The sequence below is a fragment of the Ischnura elegans genome, chromosome 1 (assembly GCF_921293095.1).
Source record: "Ischnura elegans chromosome 1, ioIscEleg1.1, whole genome shotgun sequence".
Classification (NCBI taxonomy): domain Eukaryota; kingdom Metazoa; phylum Arthropoda; class Insecta; order Odonata; family Coenagrionidae; genus Ischnura; species Ischnura elegans.
This window is the reverse complement of record NC_060246.1, coordinates 162,265,929-162,285,377: the sequence shown is the minus strand read 5'-3', so window position 1 is coordinate 162,285,377 and position 19,449 is coordinate 162,265,929. Positions and strand designations below refer to the sequence as shown.

Sequence of the window (19,449 nt, the reverse complement as noted above, 5' to 3'; positions counted from 1 at the left end):
GACTCACTAAACAAATATTAAGGTGTCCTGTGGGGTAGCAAGATGATATACATTAATATTCTGCATTGCAACAGATGTTAATTCAGTTATCTTTTGATAGTTGAGGGCTTAATGTGAGCAGCTACTGCCAAGGATACAAAATGAGAAGATACTCCTGACTTACTCCAATTATTAGGTAGAAATAACTCAACATAAAAGCATTCCTCGCAGAAAGGTAAACTAATATTCACAGGAATTGATAATTTTAAAGACAATGTTATTTATTAAACCATTGAACGTAATTCTTCATTTTAAAATTGACATCATCATCTAGCAACTTATTACAACAAACTCTCGATTATCCCTCTGCGGTATATCCGTGGTGCGGATTATTCGTGCATGATTTGCACTCTGGCTGAATATTTTCCGCAATCTTTTTGAAAAATGAAATTGGACGCAAAATCACCAGAATTACTGTATTTTAATGCTAGGATACGCCATGCATATTATTTCCATTACACTTCCCCTTCGTAAAACGGAAGCGTTTGCGTGCTACCTGCATTCAAGGGTGTCCCGCGTTCAATTTTTCAAGCCTTGCAGTGAGCGATCGCCGATACACGTCCTGCAGCAGCAGCTCCAGCCTGGGCAACCTGTGCGAGATGCGACTACGTGGCCTGGTGCCTGAAAGTGTTGCTTCCGACGTCGCAAAGTGGTTTTGAAGCATTCGTGCGAAACCACTTTTCTATATCCGAGATCATGGAGCCGCGGATGCGTGGTTTTCGAAACCAGTTCAAATATGGAACCGCAATAATACGAGTAGATCCTTGTTATCGCTGCTAAAAAGATCGCACACTGGAGAAGAAAGCTCACAATGAGTCCGGGAAGCACTCTAAAATAACAAATAACTGCGCATATAAAACAATATTGTTTGTTTTACGTAAATTATGAACATTACAAGACATTTAAGGGTTATCCGTGTTTTCTGATCATTCATGCCATCTCTCTCCATCATTAGCTGATAATCTAATTAGCTAATTAGGATAATCGGAAGTGTGCTGTAGCTTGAAACTCAATGCAGAAATCTAATACTGAACAGGGTTCGCGACAACCACAGTGCAGTGAAAATATTTTCAACATCAGCTTCATACATTTCACATCTCATAAGGCTTGGACAGCAGTTATATTAAGAGATATTGGGCATGAGAAATCTTATTTTAAAAAATGGGAAGAATGGAAAACTAAGCAGGCTCCAGAAATAGAATACAACAATAATTCATTTACAATTGGCCAACATGTGAGATAAATAGGAAAAGTTCAATTGCATAACATTAATTTAAACATGAATTACGATTACTGACCCTCTAGGTGGCTTCTATTGCATTGATAGCAAAGCACATTTACATCTACATACATAATGACACGTGACATAATCCAAATTTCATACTGCTTCAGCAGAATCTGAACAACCTACTGCATTGTGCTTTGTTTAGAGAAAAGGTCTTCTTCCTCCACAATTTCCTCATCCTATTAACATGTCGACCCCTACGGATACCATTTGGCATTGCAATGCAGAGTTGAGATTTATCTACCACAACTTCACTAAAATGTATTTCTCTCAACCTTTTGTGATTTTCTCAAGTAGTAGACAGTTTTTCCTCTCATTTAGCTGGAAAAAAGGGTGCCTTCTATCACAAACAATCCTCTTCTTGATACATTTTTTAAATTGTACACGATACAAGATTTACACAACTTTTTTGCGGAGAATAGAGTGCATGAATGGTATACTTAACATTAACTAATTGTTTCTATGAGTATATTTAGAAATGAGTAACGTATATTAAAGCAATTAATGTTGACGTAAAGAGAAAACAATGAGTCAAACGTGAGCCGTGCATGCTGGCTCAAGGTCGGCCGTGCGGGAATCAATTGAGGACGTGGCACGACGACGCCAGCAGAGTCACCCCCCCCCCCTCCACCGGCAATAGGGTAGATTCCTTCATCAAAGAAAACGAAAGGCATTGATTGCGATTCGTTACCCACCATCAGTGTATTCATAATATACAAATTATTTGGTTTTAGAAATCCCAGTTTGGATGAATGGCAATGGTCAATTTTATCCTCATTTGAAAAAGGCCAGATTGGCGCCCATGCGATGCCACTCCACATGACGTCACACGGACCTAGTTTCTATACGAGTAGATAGGAGTTTTACATCGTCTGAGATTACCAATGCAAGCATGAAGCACAGAGCTCAGGGAAAAATCTCTTAATAATCACCTATTAAAACTGCCTATGGTCGGAAAGTTTCCTTTGTTTGATAAGGTATTAATAATCCTTATTTAAGCCAAGCGCTACCAGCTAGCAGGATACTCTGCTACCTGCTAGCATCCTGCATTGTATCAGCGCTCAAAGCCTCGCCCCAATGTCACCTCACAGGGCGGCAGAGGGAACCAGAACGACGTCACACAGGTTTTTCCCACCATTCATACTTAGCCATCGAATTTTCGTGCGCTTGAAAATTTTCACTTTTCATTTAATCGCGAAAAATACATATCGTCATCTAAAAGCGTGAAATACGTACTCCAGGAGTAATAATCTTTCGATTTAGGCAATAAAATATTATAGGAAACCACCCTATTGGGGCATATATAAGGCTTTTCCGGGTAAGAGGCGGCATTGTTTCCGCTTCATGACTTGTGCCGTCATTGCTGCAGCTCGGGCCGCTGTTTCCCAGTCATCCCCAGTGCCTGGCGGTAACCTACCCTCTCCTTCCCCCTCCTCCTTCCACCAACTCCACCACTACCAATCGAGGTAGAAATCGAATGGGGAAACAAAAAATATGGGAGTCTTTATTTCTCAATCTCTCTCACAATCAAAGGTAAAAGAAAATTGGAGCACTCATTAATGCCACAGATGGTCAATGAATGTGTAGTGTAGTGAAAAGCCTCCTCCTCTCCATCACAATGCCCTCTCATCCCATTTCCCTCGCTCACACTCCACAATTCCCTGCCTCACCTAGATCTATCCTCTGTAAGCGGGAAAAGCTGCTACTTTTGGGGGCTGGGATATGGGAGTAGGTATGGATGGGTATACCGCGCAAGGTATCTAATCATTCATCTTTCGGGCATTGATGACGTGTATATTCGTCTGTGGTTCCTCAATTGGTCCCTCAGAGCAGTACATATTGCCTACTAGGCAAGAAGCCCTACCTTTTACTATGTTGCAATAGGCGTACTCTAGAGTACATATCCTACAGTGCACTGAATATTATAGGCATTACTTCTTACATGCAGCACCAAAAGGTCACCCATAAAAAAATAATCTCAGAACTGATTTTAGAAATGCAGAAAATTAGCAGAATATTTAACATATCCATTTAAAAACTCAGAAAAAGAGCAAAACAAATAGATACATGTGAACATTGCAAAAAGTAAATATAATCTAGGATTACCTGTGCACTTGGTACACCCTATTCCTGTACCATTCAGCATTCATTTCAGATGCATAGCAATCATAACCAATGGCAAACACCAATAACACCTGAATGCTTATCACTGACACATTACATAATTAAGTTGATTGGGATATCACCACTATCAAATTGAAATGAAAAAAATTGACTTAAATACACAGGGGACAGAAGACCCAGTCAACACAACAATTATGGCCACAGTGTGGCCGAACTGTGGTTTACCTGTGGCAACTATGGCTATGGCTAGCCACAGCTTGCCATACTATGGCCAGACTGTGGTTGCCATGTGGCAAGCCATAGTGTGGCTTGCCAAACACATATGCAACTATGGCCACAGTTTGGAAAGCCACAGCTGCCACAGATGATAAAGTTTGTTTACGGTTGCTATAGATGCAGACTTGTTGATGAGTTATCAAAATGAGAGTTGGTTGATTTCATTGATATAAAGAAAGTGTGTTAAAGAAAGAATAATATGTATTAAAGGCTTCCACATTATTTATTGATTTAATCTATTTCGGCGTCTTTCCGTGAGTACTGTGATGTTGAAATGTGGGGAAGATTAGATAGACTACCGTAAATGTTGTAATGACTAAATATGTGATTTTACCTGTTAAAGATTGGTCCATAAGCCTAGCTAAAATAACTTGAGGTGGATGTGTAACATGTTACTGTCTCAAATCCAAGGCAATATTGTAATACTAGCTTATCTGCAATGTTGTTATGTTTTTTTAGTGGCTAACCTAGGCGATCATTAATGGTTATATTATGTTATTTATGGTGAATTTACTGCAATAATAAAGTACTTACAAACATCATTTACTAAGTAGGAACTTTTATTTGCATTTACCTTTCTGATACTCTATATCGCAAAGTGCTACTTGGGGTATGGGGTGCCAACCAGAGGGCATTTTAACGTATTTATTATTTAAATTGATGGTCAATTAAAATTTTTGGTTCGCATCTAATTTTCCAAAAAATCATTATTTTTGCATTGATGGGCATAGCTAGGATTGAAGGAGGCATAATAATACTAGTAAAAAGGAATTATTATATGTATAAATATTAATATATTAGTAGTGGAGCATTGTGACTAGCCAAAATGTGGCCATAGTGTAGCTATCCACACTAAAGCCACATTATGGCTAGCCACACTTTGGCCACAGTGTGGCCGGGGGTCAAAACCATTATGGCGCCATAATGGCAACCCACTATGGCCATAATGCCTTGCCACAGTATGGCCATAGTGTGGCCACATTGTGGCCATAATTGTTGTGTTGACTGGGGAATTTGAATATAATAAAAATAGTGCACAAGAATAGTATGGCACATTGTTTATTATTATCTTATTTAATAATTATTTTTTCTGACGTTGTAAAAGGATTAAAATATTTTCAAACTTTTTTTATTCACGTAATTTGATCACAAGGAATTAAAGTGCATTTTAGACATTAATATGTATACCAGTGAAAAAATATAAAATACCCGTCAAGATGTGACAATGGTATTTTCAAGTATGTATCATTCACTGTCTTCCTACGGCATATATCATTGCAAAAATTAGTGTCTCAAGTAAGTTCCTACAGCAACTGTGATTATATAAAATAAATTCGGGGTGTTTTCATTACCTGATTCTTTCAACGTATCCCTCCAACCGTCTTCTTTTTGAAGAAAACTCATGAATAATGCGTCATGGGATAATACAGGATGTGATGCAACTCGAAGAAGAAAACTCTAAGAAAGAATTAAGAAATTCATGATCACGAGACCTAGAGAAATGAGAAAAAAATACCCAAAACCTTTGCATTCAAACACTAAACGTACCTCTAACCCAACCCTTCTCCGATCAATGAAATCGGGATCGAAAGTATCCGTTGCAACTTTCTGCCATGCATACATCACTTTCTTTTCGGGCAAAGTAGGCATTACAATATACGGATATGACATTTCCAAGTCAGACCGTAGCAGCTCAAATTCACTGTAACGCCTCCACAGAGAGCATGAGTTGATAAGGGCGCCCTTCCAATCGCTGTCAGTTACTCTACGAAAAAAATACCAAATTAGTAGAGAAATACATTTTAATAGTAGCCACAATAATTCAAAATAATATTACTTAGTCTCTATCAGGTAAACCGTGTAGAAATCTCTTATGTTCAGGGTTCCGGTGGCTCTTTTTTCTGCTTCAGACACACTGATTTCCATGTGGCCCAACAAGCAATCCTACCATTCAACGGAATGAGGAAAGAGGTTAAAATACGACGATGATCTCTAAAAAGGTCAACGATAGCAGCTCTCCAAAAGCGAAGAAGATACCTTAGGTTTTTTGTCTCCATCACCCTCCAGCAATTTGGATTGATTCTTGTTACAGTCATCGCTCTCCATGAAACTTCTTGGGTGTCGATGATATTGAGAAACGGGCACAAAATGAGAGGAGCCGAATTGCAGAATCTTCGGCAGAAGGTGTTTTAAATTATAAGTGATCCTAACAATCAAGAAACCTTAACGCGGCGAAACTTAAACATTCATGAGATTCTCTTCATTTTTCTCAAATAACTTCCCTTCATTAACGATAAACGACAACTGATTAACAAAATTAAATTATCACGCACACCCTTTCAAACATCACATTCGCTGTCACAGCAGCTGGCAGCAGTCTAACGCATTCCGCGATTCCGCTGATATTCCTCTTGTTTCTTCTGTTAACACCAGGTAGCGCAGGTATCTTCTGTGATTGAGGACGTCTGCATCTGTCTGCATTCACCGAATTACTGTGCGCAAATTCTGTGAAATTGTAAGATACGTTTACTATTTATGGGAGTGGGAAGAAATGAAAGTTTTTTTTCATTTTGAGTAATCAGCCGCAGAAGAATTGAAAAATTACCGAGAGATTGTAGCTACATTTCTTCTTAAATATGCATGAAAGCTCGGATGAAAACTTAAATCACATCAATGAATTGCTCAATATAATGCAAGCAGTAAGTTGATTAGCCGCTGAGATCACGAAATAGGTCAGTTATAAGCGAGTGCAATTTTAACATTGTTCTTCATCTTTTCATTTTAAAGAGTTGTGGCGGTCCAAAGCAATCGGTATTTACTAAATCAGCACTATGGATGGCAACGAAATTATTGACATTCTGTAAGTCAAAAATAAAAGATTTAGCACGAAATTCAAAGCATTCATGGGTTGATGTTGATCGATAGAGCAGATAATCTTGTCAATCATGAGACCCTTCAAATTTCGTATTTTCAGCGAATAACATTTGGATACGCCTCGAATTCTGGCTCCAAAATAACCATATCCCAGAAATGACGGAGCACGCAATGGTTTACCTGACTGAACACCCTCCTGTTGCTCTGTTGGTCGGGGTTTTCCTTCTTGCATGCGGATTCCCGCTTTTGGTTTACCTAATATTTGCAGTTGTTTCCGCTATACTTACCCTATTAGGTTTTATCATCGTTGAAGGTGAGCCCTTGTTTTTTCATTCTGAATGATTTCCTCATGGCTTCTTTCCAGTTTATTTTTCTCCATTTCATTGCCTTTAACCAATGTTTTTTAACTGAAGCTACTCAACTTCAAGACATGATAAAGACCCTTGCATAGTATTGTATCTCTATTTTCCATCTCTATCAAAATCTTCCAACTACTGTGGGAGCTTGATCATGTCTTACGGATTTTTCTGATTGATTTATTTTAGGAATCATACTTGCTGTGGCTACATTTGTCCTGGTGTCTGTTTTAATGGGAATGGTGGGCACTGCAGCTGTCATAGCATTTATATGTGCTGGAGTATATTATGCCGTTCAGAGCACAGATATATACAATAGATTGGCAGTGGGAGTGGGGGGGGTGAAGCCATGCCTTTCTGCTGGCGGCCATGTTGCTTTCACCGACCTATGCGTTTGCGTAAGTAGGGAACTGGGGGAAAATTACATTGTGAAAGATAATGGCGCATTGATTAAGGCTATGAACTATAGAAAACGTTGTCATTTTCGTTTAAGATGTATCCAATTAAAAAGAAAGGGACCGATCGTGACACTTACGTGGTAAATTAACCAATCTTTGAGCGGAACATAACCGTGACGAAGTTATGAAATTGGTAATATAAGCTGAGCTAAGATTAATACTAATTCGGTTCCTGCTCAATATTATGGAATTGTAATCCAAATGCATGAGTTATCTCGAAAAAAAATATTGTGTCCCAAATGTAGAAAATGTAGCAGATGGGGAAAATGGTTAACTACGTCGTCTGCTAGTGTAGGAAAGGTAGCCTACAATCGTGAATACATGGTATTGTTCACCCTGCGACATTGTCATACTATTCAAACAAAATAATTCGAAAATTCCAAAGGTTTTATGGTTCCACTTACTGTATTTTTGTTGTCAAAGAGTTGTTGCTCAGTTAGAGTTGTCAATTAGACGAAAAACGTAGAAGCAATGCTACCTAACCTTTCACTGCCATAAGTAATCGGGCCAAAAATATTACGTAATTAAATTTGATTCAACCTATTTAAACCCATTATGATCTAACTTTCTGAGCAAGGCATGCTGCTTGGTGCTGTAAAATGCTTTTCTGAGGTCGTAAATAGTCAATGCGATTGAATTCCTATCCTTAAACATCAGAAATATAATTTACATTATTTTATATAGGCAGTGTTTTGGATTTCCCCTCACGATCACCCAATTGCGAACTTGAAAAGAAGCTATTGGCTTAAAAAACTCAACGATTTGATCCATTATCATCAATAATCAGTTTCATGTTGTTATAATATTCGAAGGGGAAGCAGACTATAATATAAATCTTACATCATGAGGGGGTACGTTTTTAATTAGAATTTCTATCTTACCGGGATAAGTGATTATAACAGACACCATGTTCTATATAGAAGCCACAAAATGATCAAATACCTGATAAGTACTACATGGAAAGGTTGAATTATAATGAATGTGACCGCGTCATTTCACCGCGAGCACATGCAAACCATTATTTAGGCGTTCAGTTTCTCGGAATTTCACTCAATAGATATTAAAAAAGTCAAAACTTATGCTTTTGAAAGAAATTCGTTAAGTTTCCAGATAGAGTTAAAGGTTCATAATACACGCTCTTCATATCTAAATAAATAATAATACTACAACGGAAATAAAATTCCGATACAATGTAATGATGCAACAGCGGAAAGTACATGACATAATGGAAACTGGAGAAAGTCTTTTCTTGGTAAACACAGAAAACACAACTGAAAACATCATGATGATTCCGTCATCAAAACACAGACACCGAGACAGAGAATGCACATGTTATTAATTACCGATCCTAGAGATATGAAGCTACTGCATTTGAAATGATATCGCTTTCAGAAACTCCGGTAAATATCCGCTTCCGTCACACACCTTTAGAATTTGTTTTCGAGAACAATTTGCAATTCAGCAAAAATAACGTGTCACAGTTTCATGATGCTATTTCTACAACTATGTGAATTTTGCCAACAATAAATTTAAAAAGGTAGAGCATAACCTGCACTTCACGTGATATAAATTTCGTGGCGATACGTACAAAAAAAGGCATTGGAAAATATTTTCATGCTCTGTGAGATGGAAGCGGAGACATTACTGAACGCAAACCATGCTTTCCTTATATCTATTATTTACGCGTGTAGAGACACATTTTCGCCCCCAGGAAAATTTTCCCTCGTAGCTTACTTAACTTAAACTTAAATGTGCACCCCCACATAACGCAGTGGTTCACCATTCTTCTTTTAAAAAGCTCCAAAAGCAGGAAAAGTAGCCTCTCAAATACATGTGTGTTAATGGCACATGAGCAACGGTCGGTGAAAGCAAGATGGCTAGTTGCGCAAAATTCTTCTGCCGGCCGGCTTCAGCGCCACCGTGAGGAAAGCATAGGCACTGCCAATCTATTGTATATATCTGTGGTTCAGAGGCTCTCCAGCCAATTGTCTTTCCTCATTGGTACTCATAGTGCAGCTGATCGCCGCCGTACGCAGCCTGAGCCCTTTGTTGCTCCTCGGCCTGGTCGATTGAGGCGAGGCTCTGCCTTCTTTGGCTCACCCACTCATGCACACCAGCACGACATATTCTCTTTTTCTCAAAGGGGTCTTCACAGGTGAAAGATGAAGTAAATAAGTGCAATAAGCTCTATTATCATTGCGCTTGCTCAGATATAATAGACTGTAGCATTAGGATACTTATTTAAGTACCTTGATGCCTTTTTAATACCACTGCTTCCATGGGTCCATTCTTCAAGAAATAGGTAACATGTGAGATGAACATGTACTTTTTATTTTCAGTTTCTGACCAACTCATAATCGTTACATTTTATCATATAGTTAATAGACCCTTAGATGGACAAATGATGTTTTTATGAACCAACTCCGAAATCAATACTTTTCAAATTCAAACTTACCCCCAAATATTTTTGGTTGTGGCCGTTTTTGACTCCATTTTATCAGTCCCGTCATTTCTCAGAGATTTAGTGGCTCTGTGAGCTCCAAATGTAATTTTAGTCACCCTTGCTCCAATATTGATGGGGGGAAGAATATTTTGACAGAGCACGTCAATGAAAAGAGTTTCACTCATGATTTAGCTTGGGAAATATCTTCTGCTTATCATAAAAACATGGACGTATGTCTTATGGTCAACAATCTCTGTTAGTGTAAGGCCTCTTTGAAGGGAACAAAGCTCATCCTGATTAGGTCTAGTCATGGTCTGTATAATTTATTTTTGATAAGATTGTAAATATTTTTTAAAAACATTATTACCTTCTCATAATTGAAATTATGATAAAATAACTTACTAGGAAATTTATTTATGCATCTAGAAAATTGTGACAATGTTCGGAATGCTATTATTTGTTTTAACTTGATGACATACGATATTTATATGACTAAGGCAATGCTTAGTGTCATGTCTGTGCTTCACTGTTGCATGCCTCAATGTGAATAGAAGCTGTGATCATCATATTGCTATTCCACGTACATGTATTGGTACATGAGTACCAATTGGGACCTGATAAAGAAATGTTTTGATGTTTTTATATTATATTTAATTTATGATGGTGTGGATAATTTGCTCAAGAAATAAAAGCACGTTTGATCCAAGTTACAACTTAATCATGTGTAGTTTCTTTGCCCACATGGCTTAGCACCTATTCTGCACGCAGTTCATATTTCTGTAACATGGGGAAATTTCTTTGATGTTTGGAAGAGAAAAAACCCCTGAAATATGGCATAAAAAAAATCTAGGTAATCCATGAAATCCCGTCCAGTTGCAAAAAAACTTGGAAAAAATTATTCCTTGAAGTGGGAATGGAACCACTGACATTTGGCTTTGGAGGCCACTGCAAAGGCTAATGCAATCCAGATTCCAGGAGAAATTTTTTTCCTATCGCAAATATTTTCATTTTCATCACAGTTGAAGTTGCAGTTTATAAATATACAACAATAACTACCACAGCTTAAGAGCTAGTGTGGGATTCACCATTGGCAGTGACTTTGAAATACTTTCTCCCTCGCACTGCCATCCTCGATTCACTACGAGGACCTAACACCATGAACCTCAGTAAATTGCCATGGGAATCAAGGAATGGTGCAGTGGTCTGGGAAGTCAAAGGACAATCTTTCTATTTCATATCTCAGTGAATTTTTTCTCATGGCAATGATTATTCACTATTAGAAATGACCCGTGTCTACACACTTGAGTGTCTGAGGAGTCATTGCACTGATGGGGAAATTCTGGGGGTGCTGTTAGAGTGCTTCTTCCCAATACCGCACTTAATATATTCATTTGATTGCACTGAGTGATAACGTCCGCTCATTGATCTATTGAGTTTTTGCGGACGGCTACTAAGGATGCCTGAAAACCATTTCATTGAAAAAAATTCTTCAATTTCCCTAACAGGTAACTTTCTAAGAGTTATACATAAAGTTATGGTTGATGCTGGGAATTTTGAAAATATTCACATCAAGGCATCATGATATCAACTGCAAAGGCATGCATTTAATGGCATCAGGAACAAGGAGGAAGTTGGCAATAACGAACTAAAGTTGTGGAATTCTATTTTCAAAATGAAGTATTCCTAGCAGAAGATTTTGTAATCAGCTCGATATGGAAAAACAGGTTAACCGCAAATGCAATGTTCTTAGCCACAATTCCAAATTACTAAGAATGCCAATTCCTCCTCCCCATTCATTTTGAACTAGGTATGTACATTATTTGTCCTTCCCTCCTCCTCAGGCAAGTTTCCCAGGTGCATGAAACCAGATGATGCACAGTTTTTGTATCTGCAATATTTTCTCGAATAACGGATGAGAGTATGTATTCCATTTACAAAGTCTCTCCAATGGGCATAGAGGAGGAGACCAACTATTTCACACTGGCATAGGTGCAATTCTACTGTGCTCCAGGGCCCCATTGGGTTTTTATGCTGATTTGCTTATAACTTAAATGTACAGCAATTAAAACTGCAGACAGAAAAAAAACCATGTGAAAACAATTAATTGTGTGGGCAGTGGCTCACTCTGGATCAGAAGAAGACGTATGGTTAATGGGTCTTAATTGAATGAAAGTTAAGAGTGAGCACTCAGGGTGCAACCGCAACAGATGTGGAATTTCTCCCTGATTATGACTGGTATGTAGCAGCTCATTGTCACCGTAAGAGCTCCGATAATTTTGACTGCTATTCGCCTGAGCACTCGTTGTTGATTGGTGGGAGCTCAAATATTAGATCTGGGCAGGCCCGCTCTTGGCTGCCGGGATACCGGGACGTAGCCCGGTGCACCCTCCAGTGTGGAAATCTTTGGCTCCCTCCCGTTCTGATATTGACAAATTTTGCTGTCAGAATGCCTGCATTGAGCAGTTACTTGATTTCTGTCATGCCTTATTTAACAGGATAATTAACACCGTCTTTAGTAAACAAAACAATAATTCAAATTGATACAATTCGTTCTGAATCATACTGGTAGCCCTTCCACCCCCCCCCACTGCATAGTGCCTGTGCCCTCTGGCCATGGCCGTCCACCGCCCAGAGAAGGGGTCCAGTATGGGCCTGGATCTGGGTGACCTGTTTCTAGGTTGATTGATGATCCAAAAGCCTCTTATAGCAGTCACTCAACTTTTCCACTCAGGAAGTCTGAGAATATGTTACGTAGCAGTCTGTTCCTTTGCTGAGCGATAGCTTTGTCTGAGTGCCTCCTGAATGCACGATAGGACTCTTGACATCTGGAGCTGAAGGCAGAATTGATCAAATGGATGGATAGGGTGAGAAATGAGGTGTACCTAAGAAGAGGAGGAGAAGAAGGGGAACTGCAGAGCATGATATGCTAGAGAAGGACCTGGTCCATAGGAGTTGTTGTGAGGCATAATAATTACATGAAGAGTTTGATGGGGAACAAAATTGATGGAAAAATCCGCTGGAGGAGGCCAAGAGGTAAGTATGTACTCGGGATATCGGGGTACTAAGTACTAAGTTTGTCTTACTTGTATCAAAGGATACAAGTAAGATGAACTTAGGAGAAGGGAAGGAATTAACTTGGGAAAGAGATAAATGGAGGGCTGCAGTATACCAATACTGAAACTTGCTTACTTTGAGGAAAGATAAAGCCTTGCTTCCAAGAACTATGCTATGTGTGGCATTGTGATCATGGCTCTTGGAAAGTGATTTGCTGGAATGCGTCACACCACTGTGCGACATCATAAACTCAAATGATATATGTACATACTACATCCCATGCAGTTGTGTCATGCACAAGTTGCAAGAGAGGGAGCTGCTGTGGGAGTTGTTTTCGTGGTCATCCAGTGAGATCCTGCCCTGTCACTATCAGCAATGCTTGCAAAACTGTAGCATGGTGCTACTGTTAAGGCAGCCATCACATAGTGATGCCTTTGCACATGTACAGTTCTTGGAAACCATGCAATGGTAGAGAGGGCTGCTCTGTGTTTATCACCCCTTAGACATCTAAGTGCTGGCTGAGACTCCAGGACTATCAAAAGCCATTTCAATGTATGTATATTGTAATTAGCATATGGATGGGATTAACTTTCTTTTTGCTTCTCTCTCATCATACTTTGTCAGTTCTCTTGTGTTGCTAGTAATTTTTTTGATGAAAGACTATTCCAGCTTTCCATGACCCAGTCAATGGTGAAATATGGTCTCTGAAATTTTGGAAACCGAGTTGGTTTCTTTCATCAGCCGTGAGGTTGAAGACTTGACTTGGTTTCCGACACATAGGCAACAATGTCATTGACCTGGTGGAATACCCAATTAGCTTTCCAAGATGCTAAACACTGGTAAAATATTAAAGAATATGTACTTCAGTAAATTTTCTCCAGACATTCCTGGTTTTCAACAGGCTGGCTTGGCGTCATAAATGGGCTCCTTGTCCGATACAGCCCACTAATTTCCACTGGGGAGAATGATGCCTCAGTAGCTTAACTGGCTAAAGCACTCGCCCGGAAATCGAGGGACTCGGGTTCGAATCCTGGTCAAGGCAAATGATTTTTCCTGTGGATTTTTCGCACAATCCGTAGCAAAGGATTATGGGTTCAAACCCCCCCTGAAATGTGTGGGAGAGAGGGAATTTTGTGAACCTCCTTCAACTGAACAGCACCAAGAATGTACCCCTCTTCATGTGAGGCCCCCTGATTTTTTTTAGCTGTGACAGTGATAAAGTTTGTGATGCTTTAATGTTAGTTTATTCAACATAACACAGTTTTAAAATATAATTTTAGACATTTTATGCATCAATTTATATCACTTGTTGTATTTTGAATATGGATGATGCCAATGTTTTTTTTTGGGTAAACCAACGTTCCATTTTAAAAATATATGTACAAAAATATTAAATCTCCACTCCTGGTTGACTTTCTCAGGGTAAAGATATTTTTATTTCTCATCAATGTTCATATCTTTATGGAAGTGGAGGTGTGAGAGGGGTTGAGGGTAGTTGTGGGGCTTTTTCGAAGTTTCTTTTTCTTCTTGAAATGGCTGAAAGCCAGGATGAACTCATCACATGTCCTTGGTCTCTGATATAGTTGTTTTTATATTTTTTAAATTCTTTCAGCATCTGTTAACCATGTCTCCATAAATTTATCTGATGAAGACCATAGGTATGAAGAATAAAATTAACTAACTGCAATATTTATGAATAACAAATGCAGTGGAATAGACACACGGAAAACGTTTTCTTGAACGCTGAAATCTTCACATTGGGAACTGGAGGAAGAGAAAGAGGTAAGAAGGAGATCCTACCCACCATACATTAATTAAGGGACCAGAATTTAACGGAGACCTGATGTAAGAACAATATTTAAACCATTGATTCATATCATGGAAATCGTCCGCTGTGTGAAAGAAGAAGAAAAACTAGCTCTATTTAGATTGAGGGATGTATATTAATTAAGGCATCACATGTGACAAGGTGCTTGCAGTGGCGGATACAGAAAAAACTCAAGGGGGGGCGCAACATATCTTGAGTTGTCTTTACTTTTATCGTAATAAAAGATGATCAAGTCACAGGCAAAGTATATGAAAATTTTATTTAAAGTGATTATAAACATGTAAAAGACAATGCCATCTTATGATATAAAAAATTACAATTGTGGCTTTGCAATGTTCGGCAATACAAGCGGACCCGCAAGGGGGAGGGGGGCGCGTGCCCCCTGCGCCCCCCATCTGTATCCGCCACTGGGTGCTTGTAGAAGAAACTGGCTGAAAATTTTAGACCAAAGTATGGGAGAATGCGGTTACCATCTAAGTGGGACACAATGAGAGAAGTCAGTGTTGAGGACCATGCCCCGAGGCCACGATATTGACACAATAGATCATATCAATAGACATCATGAAAGTTAAAACCAATTGACGGATGAATTTAATGACTGTTCATTATGCCCTTTTAAAGTTATATGTGGGATAATTTTTGGGTCATTAATAGATGTTCTTGAATAAGACATACAGACCAGTTGCATTTATTTTTTATTGAAATATTAAAAAAAATCAATCACTTAATAACAATAGCAGTGACATAACAACTGTTTACTGTCTTAGTTAGGTCTTGAACAGGAATTTAACGTAAGGCAACTCAGAATTATTTGCGGATGTATAAGTTCACCCTTAAATCCATGACTTTAGACCTTTTATGACTACACAGTATGGTGTAGCATGTGCAATGAGCCACCACCATCCTTTATTTTAGATTCAAACAATTTTAAATTTCACATCGTTTTTGACATTGTTTATTTTTTTATTTTTGCTAACATTATTTTCATTGCAATTTTGTTATAAATTTTACATTACACATGGATTTATTTATCTCAGCTGAGAAAACAAACAAGCTACTATGCTGAAGTTGGTTACACTAAAGTAAAAAAAATATTAGAACATTTATGCTCCGCTAGCATTTGTTGCCCATAGTCAGTTTATTTAAACACTCATATTATTTATTTTATTACCATTTTTCCACTTGTGAATCATTATTTATGTTAATATCTTCTATTTCAGTTTATTAAAAATATTTTACAAAGTTAATTTAAATGACTTATTCAATTTCTGAATGAAATCAAATTTGAACAGTAATTTTGTTTATCATTTGCCAATTTAATTTTGTTATTGAACAATTATTTGTACTACAACAATTATTGAATACAGCTTTTTTGGCATAAGGTAAAATAAATTAAAGCATTTATTATTTAGAAGCTCATTACAATTTATCTGCAGTATGCAATATTAGGCTAAATGGCTGCATTTTTACAACATATTTATGATGACAATTTTTATATTCGAAAACATTTGATTGCTGCTGTAAGGTGTATGTTCCGCTAGCAGCATTTTATTCTTTCTCAAAAGTCTTATTTCGAATGTTGTATATTACTTTTCTGCAACTGTAGTCGATGAATCTCTAGATCATATTACTTGCTTCTCATCAAAAACTGCTTTGTACATTCCTGATTTCTATGAGAGTGACAAGTACCTTCTAGTAATTCACTTTTAAAATTTTAAAAATCTATCTATTCATGTTAATGTTATGGAAAGTTTTTGGTCTCTCAATTCTAAGGTTATGGCAAAATCTCTGTAGTTTTTGTGGCCGAAGGCATTCAACCATTTTTTTGCATTATCAAAGTTATTCTCATCTGTTAAAAATATTTCAATAAAATCATATTTTGTGCACCTTTTGGACATTTTTGCAGCTGTTTAGTGGAGTAGGGGTACCTTCAGTTTTTTAAGTTATCATCTTTTATGAAACTATTTAAATATACAATAACATCAACATCAAAAGCCATCATCAGTTATCATCTCAATCAATTTCACTTCTGAGCATTGCTTTTGTGTTGTGCCAAATCCTTCATCATCATTTAAATTCACTCAAATTTTAATATTTCTTTTTATAAAAAAGTCTATCAATTCCATCATTGGAGCTGTAGTTTGTAGGTTTAAATTTGGAAATATTGTTAGGCATTCAAGTTCTCATAATGCCTTAAAATTAGAGATATTTCAAGTAAGGTCATTAATAATTCAAAATTTGCTGAACAGCTACAGAGGTGCTTTCAATCAAACTAAGGGGGAAGTATTTGTCATAATGATCACCTGTGTTATGCTGGCTGTGTATGATAAAAACCTTGTCTCAGAATTAATAATTATCTTCCCATGATGCAGTGCACTCTATTGTGCTCACATCGACAAGAAAATCTGCAGGAATAATAGGAGAGGAAATGAGTGTACAAAGAATCTGGGCATGGTAAACTACCTCAAAAAAATAACCAAATATGTATCTGTAATGGCAGAAATTACTCTTATGAGTTATTGAAAGCCCAAGCGAGGAACTTGCGTAGGTGTGTCATAGATATGGATAATAATTATGGTTACTCTAATTTTCAATGCATCACTGCTCCAAACAATCACCTCATTTCCCCGTGAAGAGGAAGATGCTAAAATCTCATTTTGGAGGTTCATGAGAGCATTCAGGGTTTACTGCTTCCTGTCCCTGCCTTATCATACACACACAGGTTTCTATCTTAAAAGCTTTCAAATAATAGTGCTTCCCCTAGAGAAAAAAGGAGTTGATGCTTGAGACCTTGGATGAGCAAATTACATATTGATTTAGTAGGAATTCATCTCTTATGAAATTGGCTATGACCCACATTCCCCACAATACCTATTGATGCATGACCAATTTCCTGTATTCTAGAAAAATACAGTCAATGTGAACAGACAGAGGGTATTTCAATTCTTATTTCGCATAGCATTGCCAACGGAAAATGTTTATTTACTGTGAAAATCATTCTCCATTTTTTGAAAATAAAGTGCCCATAGAATCCCAATGCAAAGAATAGGAACACTGGGAACTGACTTTGCAATTCTTTAAGCATTTAACTTATGAATCTTCATCTTAAGAAATAGGATTGATAATTATCTTTTGAAGGAGTCATCAGTAGCTGCCTAGATGATATCAAGATCATTTCTGAAGTCTGTTAATTAGTGCATTTTTGCAAATGAGCATTTTCACCTACGTACTTTCAAAAGTGATCATCACCTTAAATAATAATTATTGAAATGGTTTCTATGCAAAAAATCAGATATCGGGATTAGAATGAGATTTTTGTAATGCCAAAAAATATGCCCGAAAACATATTAATATAAAACAATTTCTTGAATCAACAGAGCCTGTTTCAGTCATGGGGGAGCCTCCATAAGGAAGCAGCAGCTGCTTATTCTTCGGTAATTGTTAAATAAAAACTAAAACTCCCATTATGTATAAGAAAATTTTAAATGCTTGGAGCTGTGAGAAAATATAAATCTATATTTATTTCAAACACATCTGAAGCATTTTCAATGCTTACTTTGCTAAATAACAAAATAACAAGCACTTGCACATCTTTGCCTTGTCAACATACATGGAGTGCTTTCACTTCTTGATTTAGAAAGTGTAAGTGGCATTAACCCTCCAGACCTATTGTTGGAGCTACAACTGCAGGATAAAAAGAGGTCACTGAACTCAATTTTGAAAAACAAATGCTCATTAATGAGTCAAAGAATTAGATAAATCTATCTACCAGACAATCTTGGCCTTTCTCTCAGTGTTAACCCCTGTCACTTCAATTAATTTTCTGAATATCATGCTCTTATACTCTATTTATTTTTTTGTGGTTCTCTTTTAAATGGCAGGTAATGAAATGATATTTTGTAATCTGTAATCAGCATAGAACGGTGAAATAAAATGTAATTATTAAACATGGAGAACACTGATATCGCTACTCGAATGAAATCATTTTAATACTTCCAATGCATCATGTTATATGAAACATGAATTATATATGTATGCTATGAATGTTTTAACATTGTTCAGCATTAAAAGTAATTATATTGTTCTTCAAAATAGTGCTAAACTAATGAAAATCCGACGACGAGATACACTCGTCATTGCGCGGTTTGGCATCGCAAGTTCATGATGTGCTAGACTCGTCATTACAGCGCCGATAGGGGTTAACCAACAGAGGGAGAAGCAAGAGTCAAAAGGATAATAACTGAAACTTCAAGTTTGTCACCAAGCTATTTACGCAACCCAAATCTCTCCGTCATGTTCTTGAGTGCTTTTGGAGGACGTCTGCTGTACAAAATATGCTTTGACCGATATTGGTTCCCTGTTAACATTCTAACAAATGGCCTCTGCTGATAGTCCCTAATGAATCTTTGACTTTTGGAAAGCTCATCTATAATTTCAACCCTTCTCAAGGAAATTATCCAAACAGTAGTTTTACATTAGTATAACTCTTATTCGAAGATGAAGGGGTGAGAGGAGCTTGTCAATTCTCTCACAACTTTGTGCATGTTAGCTTTACGGATGATCCCAGTTAGCATGCGTAGGTGTCAAAAGCACGGGGCTCCAAAATTCTGCGTTGATTTATGAGATGAAACTTGATTCCTTGCCAATTAATTATTTCCATGGTTGCAAGTAACAAATAACAAGGTAAATTTCTTGCTACATGAAAGAAAAAT

At 37.5% G+C, this 19,449-nt stretch overlaps 2 protein-coding genes across 2 annotated transcripts in view; one reads left to right on the top strand and one right to left on the bottom strand.

Annotated features, from left to right (window-relative positions):
• LOC124172788 (sorting nexin-4-like) overlaps positions 1 to 6,079 on the bottom strand; it is a 39,263-nt gene extending 33,184 nt beyond the window's left edge. The window contains exons 1-4 of the mRNA XM_046552278.1: positions 5,762 to 6,079; positions 5,562 to 5,668; positions 5,273 to 5,489; positions 5,077 to 5,182 (exon numbers count right to left, since the gene is read on the bottom strand). Of these exons, the coding sequence (XP_046408234.1) occupies positions 5,077 to 5,182; positions 5,273 to 5,489; positions 5,562 to 5,668; positions 5,762 to 5,830 (499 nt within the window). The 5' untranslated portion in view covers positions 5,831 to 6,079. The remainder of the gene's footprint in view (positions 1 to 5,076; positions 5,183 to 5,272; positions 5,490 to 5,561; positions 5,669 to 5,761) is intronic.
• Positions 6,080 to 6,183: 104 nt separating this feature from the next.
• On the top strand, positions 6,184 to 10,573 carry LOC124172800. Its single transcript, XM_046552287.1, has 5 exons — positions 6,184 to 6,423; positions 6,512 to 6,584; positions 6,699 to 6,911; positions 7,144 to 7,247; positions 9,377 to 10,573. The coding sequence occupies exons 1-5, from the start codon at positions 6,361 to 6,363 to the stop codon at positions 9,569 to 9,571; spliced, it is 648 nt and encodes a 215-aa protein (XP_046408243.1). The 5' UTR covers positions 6,184 to 6,360; the 3' UTR covers positions 9,572 to 10,573.
• Positions 10,574 to 19,449: the final 8,876 nt, after the last annotated feature.